At 49.8% G+C, this 8,936-nt stretch overlaps 1 protein-coding gene across 1 annotated transcript; it reads left to right on the forward strand.

Moving 5' to 3' along the window:
• The first annotated feature begins 335 nt into the window (after positions 1-335).
• LOC132320233 (olfactory receptor 14C36-like) lies at positions 336-1,301 on the forward strand. Its single transcript, XM_059832505.1, has one exon. It carries the CDS (start codon positions 336-338, stop codon positions 1,299-1,301), a length of 966 nt encoding a protein of 321 aa, XP_059688488.1.
• The last annotated feature ends 7,635 nt before the right edge of the window (positions 1,302-8,936 follow it).

Below are 8,936 nucleotides of genomic sequence, written 5' to 3' on the forward strand. Positions count from 1 at the left end.
GTCATTTTTCACTATAGGGCTTGGAGAGTATTCCCACATGGTCACTGCTACAAATCCTCTTCTCTCGCCTCAGAGCGTCCATCTGCAGGAGCCATCCCCAAACCATGAGCTGTTTGCAGCCTCCAGATGTCCACTTCTGTAGAGCAGGGCTGAGTCCTCAGAGTTAGTGCGCTCACCCAGCACAGAGCAGAGCTCAAGGCAGGGAGCTGCAAGTGTGTCATCCTGAGAAGGAGACACTCAATGTGTGTGCAGGCTGTCTATAAGAAATGGAGAGGGCTTTGCTCAGAGACCCTGTCCTGACTTCTCTGTGTCTTTTCCTTCTTGGACAGGCCTCCATGCACATGTCCAATGGCAGCTTCATCACTGAGTTCCTCCTCCTGGCATTCACAGACACACGGGAGCTGCAGCTCTTGCACTTCTGGCTCTTCCTGGGCATCTACCTGGCTGCCCTCCTGGGCAATGGCCTCATCATCACCGCCGTAGCCTGCGACCACCACCTCCACACCGCCATGTACTTCTTCCTTCTCAACCTCTCCCTCCTTGATCTGGGTTTCATCTCCACCACTCTCCCAAAGTCCATGGCCAATTCCCTGTGGGACACCAGGGCCATTTCCTACTCAGGATGTGCTGTTCAGATCTTTTTCTTTCTCTTCTTGATTGTAGGGGAGTACTGCCTTCTCACTGTCATGGCCTATGACCGCTATGTTGCCATCTGCAAACCCCTGCACTACGGGACCCTCCTGGGCAGCAGAGCTTGTGTCCACATGGCAGCAGCTGCCTGGGGCAGTGGGTTTCTCTATGCTGTGCTGCACACGGCCAACACATTTTCACTACCACTCTGCCAAGGCAATGCTGTGGACCAGTTCTTCTGTGAACTTCCCCAGATCCTCAAGCTCTCCTGCTCAGACACCTACCTCAGGGAAGTTGGGGTTATCATTGTTAGTGCCTTTTTTGGTTTGGGGTGTTTTGTTTTCATTGTGCTCTCCTATGTGCAGATCTTCAGGGCTGTGGTGAGGATCCCCTCTGAGCAGGGACGGCACAAAGCCTTTTCCACCTGCCTCCCTCACCTGATCGTGGTCTCTCTCTTTACCAGCACTGCAATATTTGCCTACCTGAAGCCCCTCTCCATCTCTTCCCCATCCCTGGACCTGGTGCTGGCAGTTCTCTACTCAGTGCTGCCTCCAGCAGTGAACCCCCTCATCTACAGCATGAGGAACGAGGAGCTCAAGAATGCCATTAGGAAAGTGTTTGCATGGATGTGTTTCAATACTGATAAACTTCCAATCTCTCTTCACAAATGAATCCCAAAGTATCACATACCAGGCCCATGCTTTTGTGGTTTTTTTGGTTGTTTTTTCTTTGTATTTTTTTTGGTTTTTATTGCCATTAGTGATAATGTTATTTATGAGTTTAATAATCCTAGAGAAATATTTGGATTTCTTTCACTTCACCTGAAGCGTGAACCTACAATATCTCACCTGGAACCCATATAAAAATGTGTCTAACACTGAGTCAGAGCTGAGACCCCCCTAGCATCTGTGGAATTATTGCTGGAGGTGACTTCAAAATTAAATTTATATTTGCATTTTAAGGAAGCTACAGCACTGAAGAAAATTTGGGGTGGAGTATGGCAGTTACAGAAGGGTTCCATCCCACAGAACCTCCCCAGGCAACGTTAGGTGTTGGCAACACCAGGGGAGCTTGGTGTGCTGACTCTAAGAGAAACTGCACGGAGGGTGGAGCGGAGTGAAGACACCGCGGCCAGGCTCTGTGATAAGACGGGAACTGGAAGGTACTATGGAACATGGAGGTGAAGACTCATCCTGATAATTAGGATACGTACCTGGTCAAAGACAATGCTACTGTACAAGGACCTTTCGAGTATACAATAACCTATTTAGTGTGTGTAATGGTGTGTAGTGAACTATATTAGAATTTGATAAATGTGCATTGATTTTCCTTGAAATGGGCCAACCGTCTGTCATTTTTTGACAAAATACTATTCTTTGGGTGAACTTTGCTCATTATAATCTCATCATAATACCGAAACACACCTCCATCCCAAAAGCTACCCGCCTCCAAGGTGCGACCACCCCTCACTGAGCCTGCGCTCTGAAATTTTCCTAGTTTATACCTTTAAAATCAAAGCAAGAAACTTTTACACCAATTACAACAAAGATATGTATGACTAGAGTCACTCAAACTCCACCTGAAAAGTAAAAATAGTATAAAATGGCTTAAGAGAGGAGGGATGACCGGGACACAGACCACCTTTGACACATGGGATCAGTCGACAGGCTGAGCCTCTCTTACCCCACAACAGGGACACCTTTGGGTAAGATCTGAACACTTGGTTATACCGAGTGCTTCCCCGGCAGACAGAAATCTCTATAGAGTTGTTCTGTAACTTAATGCGTTTGTAGCCAGGCTATATTACTCATCTTCTTGGTATGTACACATGCTTTGCGGGCAGTAATTCTATCACCAGCAATCCAAAAGAACTTGTGCATCTGTTGCTTCAATAAACTGCACTATTCATTAATCTAGCTGAGTGAGTTCTCATTGAATGCAACCAAATTCCTTAAGTGTGGCTGCGCTAGTTCATGGAGTGCAACTAGACTGAAAGTGTATGGTGTTACGAGTGCTTCCGTAATCGTGAGAGTTCAATATATTGAACACGACCAGGTTTGTAACACTGAATTGGGCATCACTCAGAATCTAAGCCCAGCTGCCCCCAGCCCCTCTGATACCTGAGGACAAGCTGGAACGCAGCGGGGTTTCTTTTCTGCCAAATTGCTTTGCCCTTTAACACAATAGTGTCTCGGTAATAAAAAGGGATCTCCCCATGTACTGCCTGATAGCTGGGCTCCTCCTCAAAACTTGGTGTCAGGAACAGATTCAAGGATTTGCATCCCAGAAGGGGCCCTTTGCTTTCTGGGTTCAGGGGCAAGAAGCTCATTGTCATGTTGTGACCTCTTAGAGATGGAGGTTGGATTTAACATTCAGCTGTTGGTGTCTAGTGGTGATAGAGCTGGTGACTGCTCACTGAAGTACGTACCCAGGTCTCTCCCACATGGGACATGGCAGCCGATGTCCTTCAAGAGAGGAATCCCGAGCCACCTGGAGAGCCTGGGGGATCTCCATGGACAGCCTGTGCCTAGCGTGGGAAGAGAATGGAGCTCCCCAAAGTGAGAGTGTGTCCAGGATAGTGTCACCCAAAGGTAAAGTGTAAAGTGCTCAGAGCACTGCAGCACTCTGCGGTCAGCACTGCCATGGGGCTAGGGGAGTGTGGGAGAGCTGGGGAGGGATTGGGCTGGGCTGGAGTGTGCTCAGGAGAGGACAATGCCGGTGTAGAGCTAAGCTGTGTGAGTGTGCAGGGTGGGGCACAGAGCAGGGTGCTCACGGTGCAGAGCAAGGTGACATGGTGAAGGAAGCAAGGCACCATAGGTGCAAAAGAGAGGGTCCCTGTCGGTGTCAAGTTCCTTGGACACCCCAGGGAAGCTGCCCCAGGGAAATTGTCCCAGTCCAGACCCACACACTGGTCATTTCCATCATTTCCATCTCTGACCATACACGCTAGCCCTGAGGAGGGGACCTTTGCTGCATGATCACCTCTGTCCTCCTTCGGGGTTCAGTGATACCCAACTCAACCACCATTATTAGGAAAAAGGAAACTGGTTTCCTGCTGACTCTCATTACACGCCAAGTCCCAGAGCTCGTGCCACAGCTGGTCTCTCAGCCAAGCCCATTCCCAGAGAGCTCCAGCTAGATCAGGTGCTCATGCCTTGTCTCTACGAATTTTGAAAAACTCCATTGATTGAGATCCCACCAATCGTCCTCGGTCTTTGCTCCAGTGCTTGGCTCTGAGGGATTTCTCAAAACCCCAGCTCTCTCAGCCTCTCCTTGCACATAATGTGCTCCAGGCCCCAATCACCCTTCTGGCCTCTGCAGGACTCGCCCCAGTCTGTCAGGGTCTTTTTTGTGCCAGAGAGCTCCCTACTTGATACAGCAGTGCCAATGCTGTCCTGTAGTGGGTTAACTTTGGCCAGTAGCCAGACACCCAGCTGGCTGCTCACCCACTCTTCGTACTCAAAGGGACAAGGGGAGCAAGTAAGACAGAAAACCTCATGGGCCAAGGTCAAAAAGGGAGTTCACTTAGTCATTACTATCATGGGCAAGGAAGAGTTGACTTGGGGAAGGTCAATTTAATTTCTTGCCAATTAAAAAAGACTTAGTTAGTTAGAAACTCTGACAAAAATCTTAAAGACCATTCCTCCAGCCCACTCCTTTTTCCCAGGCTCAAATTATTCCATTATTCCCAATTCTTCCAACCCAAAGAGGAGCAGTGGGGATGGTGCATGGGGGGTTACGGTCAGTACATAACATCTCTGCCATTCCATCCTTCTCACAATTCTCCTCTGCTCCAGCGTGGGTCCTCTCCATGGGATCCCATGGTATTTGTGTTCAGGGCTATGTGTTGTTCATTTCTTTCAGTCTTACTTTTCTCCTCCATACTGAAAATCATTGTGGTTGGAAGGACCTCTGGAGATCACCTAGTCATCCCCACCTTCTGAGGCAGGGTCAGTGATGGCAAATTGCTCGGGACCTTGTCTAGGTGGTTTTGGAATATCTCCATGGTTGGAGACTCCACCACCTCTCTGGACAACCTGTTCCAGTGTTTGACCACCCTCACAGTCAAAAAGTGTTTTCTTGCATTCAGATGGAATTTTGTGTATTTTTAGCTGTGTCCATTCCCCCTTGTCTTGCCACTGGGATCTACTGAGAAGACTTTGGCTCCCTCATCTTCATGCCCTCCCGGGTATTTATACACATCAATAACCCCTCCCCTTAGCTTTTTCTTCTCCAGACTGAATAGTCCCAGATCTCTCAGCCTTTCCTCCTGTGAAGGATGCTAGAGTCCCTTAAACCAGCTTTGGGGTCCTTTGATGGACTTGCTTTATCAGGTCAAATGACTTTCTTGTACTGGGGGGCCCAGCACTGGACACAGCACTCCAGATATGGCCTCACGAGTGCTGAGGAGAAGGCGAGGGTCACTCCCTCAATATGTCAGCAATGCTTTCCCTGATGAAGCCCAGGAGGCTGTTGGCCTTTGCTGTGGGGGTGCATTGATGGCTCATGCTCAGATTGTTGTCCTCTGGGACCCCAGGTTTCTTCTCTGCAGAGCTGCTCTCTAACCAGTCAGCCCCCAGCATGACGTCCTCCCCAGTGACTTTCTCAGCAGCAGCTGCTTGTCGTTGGAGATGGGCTTCGCCTCCGTCACAGCCCCCACGGTGCTGCAGAGTCACCTGGGACAGCAAAGCCCTCTCCTGCCAGGGCTGCACAGCCCAGGCCTGTTTCTCCCTGGCCTTGGGGACTGCAGATTTGCTCTCTCTGTGGGAATCTCATTCCTCATTAAGTTGCCACCTGCCGTCCTCTCCGGCATGCCTCTGCTCTGAAGCAAAGCTTTGCCACACAAGAAGTCCAGTCTTTTGGTACCAGCTTTCCATGTGACAAATCTGCCCTTGGCGCTGATGCCACATCTGAGGTACCACAGCCCAAATGGGCACCAGAGCCCGCAGCCGGGGGCACAGACAGCAGGAGCCCTGTGTGCCATAACAAAGCTGTGGTGTTGGTGGAATAAGAGCTGAGGTGGGAAGGACAGCTCACACAGCTTTTGTGGTGGGTAGAGATGCAGTATTTTTCGGAGAGACCAACAGGGAGGACAAGGAGGGCGGGATGTCCTGGGTGACGACAGGGCAGCTCAGATATATGGAGCTCCTCTGTGGGACAGGCAACAGGTTAGGGGGGAACTTCTGTGGGTGGGTGTGACTCTTCATTCCACTCCAGCTTAGATTGTGGCTAACCCAGCTCGTGCTAAGGCCTGATGTATGCTGGGAGCAGCGCCATTAGGTCAAAGCGAGAGCACCACGGAGGCAGGACAGGTGGCCAGAAAGAGCTAAAGGGCCACGATGCAGCCATTATCACCTGCATACTGCTGTCTCCAGCAGCCATTATCTTTTGTCTGGCAGTTTCCTCAGAATCCACTAACTTATAGAAATGTTATAGACCAAACCTCCAAGCTGGAGGGTATAAAACACCCTCTTACCCCAAAAAGGTTTTGAAGTGGATCCAACAGCAGCTGGACTGCTGAGGCTTTCATGCTTCCCAGTGCGATACAGGGGACGCCCACACGGTGACGGACAAGGAAGGATGAGCACTCTTACCGTCAACTAGATAACTAATTCTTTTCCTTTTTGCTCATAGGTGCATGATACTAAGATTTACAGGTTATAAATTATATGACCTGAATGGTGAGTAAGTGAACTGACGTGATAGACTAGTCTGGTTGAGAGGCGATTGAGCCCATTTGTCATGTTTCTTTATCGTATTTCTGAATGAGCTCATGAAATAAAGTTTAAATCACAGAGGACATTGTCCTGTAAATTTGAGAGACCCAAATGGACTGTAACAGTGGGTCAAAGGAGAGGCCAGAAAGGATGACACTGGTATGTATTCAGTTTGGTTTGAAGCCAGCCAGCAGCTAAGCACCCACAGAGTCATTTGCTCCCTCCTTCCTGCCCCCACCACCCCCAGCGGGATGGGGGAAAGAATCAGAAGCACACAAGAGAGAAAACTCATGGGTCAAGACAAAGACAGTTTAATAGATGAAGCAAAAGCTGTGTGTGCAAGCAAAGCAAAATGAGGAATTCAGGGGCTATGTCCCATTGGCAAGCAGATGTTTCGCCATTTCAAAGAGAAGGGCTTCATCACAGGTATCAGTTACTTGGGAAGACAAATGCCATGACCACGACTGTCTCCCCTTTTCCATTCCTTCATTGAGGGTTGGGGTTTTTTGTGTTTTGCTGCGCCTAACATCATAGGTATGGAATATCCCTTTGGTCACTTTGTGTCAGCTGTCCCAGCTGTGCCCCTGACAACTTCTTGCATACCCCCAGCCTACTTTCTGTGGGGGCAGAGTGTGAGAGAGAGAAAGCCTTCACGCTCTGCAAGGACTGTTCAGCAACAGCAAAAACACTGGTGTGTTATCAGCGCTGTTTTAGTAACAAACCCAAAGCACAGCACCATATGTGCTGCGATGAAGTAAATTAACTCCCTCCCAGCCAGATCCAGGACCGAGTTACAGCTCATAGAGTCAGGGTGAGGAATGAACAATGCCTTATTTAAATGACCTGAGGAAATCTGTGGATTGTAGAACCTGGCTTTTATGGGGGACTCCCATTGGTAGTCATTGGTCAAGTGAGATGGCAGGATGCAAACCATCCAGGAGGTTTCTCGTGGTGTTTGCGGAAACGTTCTTAGCACAGCCGCCAAACGGTCCTTTCAGTCTTCTGCTCACCGGGACCTGGTAGTCCCAAAAGAGGAAGAGATGGTCAGGGCTGTGAAGAGCAGTGTTCGCCTTGACTGTGGTGACCATGAAATTGTGATCTCCCGCATCCCCAGGGATGTGGGAAGGAGAGTAACAGAGCACAGACCCTGGACATCAGGGAATGAGACTTTGGCCTGTTGGGGGCACTGGCAGGTGGGATCCCGTGGGAGCAGTGCCAAGGCCCTGAGAGCATCCATAAGGCTTCATGACCCTGACCAGCCTCACCTGTGGCCTCGACCCACAACTCCATCCATGGGCCCAGCAGACCATTTAAACCCAGGCCCGAGTTTCAGCCCCAGCTTGATCTATGCTGTAGGTGTACAGACACAGCCATAGACACAGCCTTGCCAGTCCATGCACCTTGCTGTTTCGGGCTTGGAGACTCACTTCCCAGCTTGGTTCTTTATGGGATGTTCAATGACATGACACCGTGGCCCTCCAAGTGCCAGACTCCAGCTGATTCACAGAGGTCTCGGGCCTTTCTGCTTCCTTTCTTCCCATCCCTTGGTCAGGTTTGGGGAGGAGAAGAAGGAAAAGCAGGTGAGGTTCCTGGGTGCCAATGATTGAAAAGGGGGAGCAGAGCCCCCACATGTGAAATGATCTAAAGGCTATGCCAGTTCAAAATTGTCATCTTCAACTCCTTTCTCAGAGGCCTTAAGTCTTCATCAGGAACCTGGAAGTGCTGAGGTCCCTCCAGCTCCCTCTCTTTTAGCTAGTAAGTTGGCAGTACCCAAGTCAGAGGCTTTGTTTCAATTCTCTTTGCAGCCTAGAGCGCCCCACGGTCTGCAGATATGCCAGGAAACTTGCATAAGGAACCCGCTTCTCTGGACAAGAAGGTGGCTGTTCCCAGGAATCTCAGGCGGCATGGCATACCCATAGCTGTGTTCAGGGAGCTGGTCAAATGCCTCATCTCCATTTTTGCAGCAGTGGCTTAGCTGCCCGGTTCATGTGTCAACTCTCTCTGTGGATGCTGACGTTTACTCAGCTACCTGGTCTGACCTCAGAGCTGGCCCTGCTTGGAGCTGGGCGTTGGACTAGAGACCACCTGAGCTCCCTTCCACCCTGAATTGCCCTGTGATGTAGTGTGAGAGACTGAACTGTGAAACACGTCTCACAGATTGCTTGTTTAAGGTGAACGAAGACTGGTTGTTTAAGCTGGCTGCAGAATGCGGGAAGGACAGCTGCAACAACACCGAGGCCTCTGGTTTGTGAAACATCATCCTGCCCAGTCAAGCAATAGTGTGAGGCGTGTGCGCATGTGCAGGAATGCGAAGACTTCCAAGTACCTACAATTGTCGTGGAAACCGCAGCCCCTGAATGGGGGGATAAAAGGAACTGTGGAAGTAAACTTTGTGCGATTGCCCACTGCGAAACCACGGAGAGGCTCAGACCCCCGAGATGCCGTGGATTCGTGGTAGTGACTACTCTTGCAACTCTATCCTGACTGCTTGTTTGATTTCTACCTTTTCCTTCAACTCTACCCTATTGCTACTATTTTCCACTTTTGATAATAACAAGCTGCTTTAGGCGAATGGCATTTGACCTTGTT

The sequence above is a fragment of the Gavia stellata genome, chromosome 34 (genome assembly GCF_030936135.1).
Source record: "Gavia stellata isolate bGavSte3 chromosome 34, bGavSte3.hap2, whole genome shotgun sequence".
Taxonomy (NCBI): domain Eukaryota; kingdom Metazoa; phylum Chordata; class Aves; order Gaviiformes; family Gaviidae; genus Gavia; species Gavia stellata.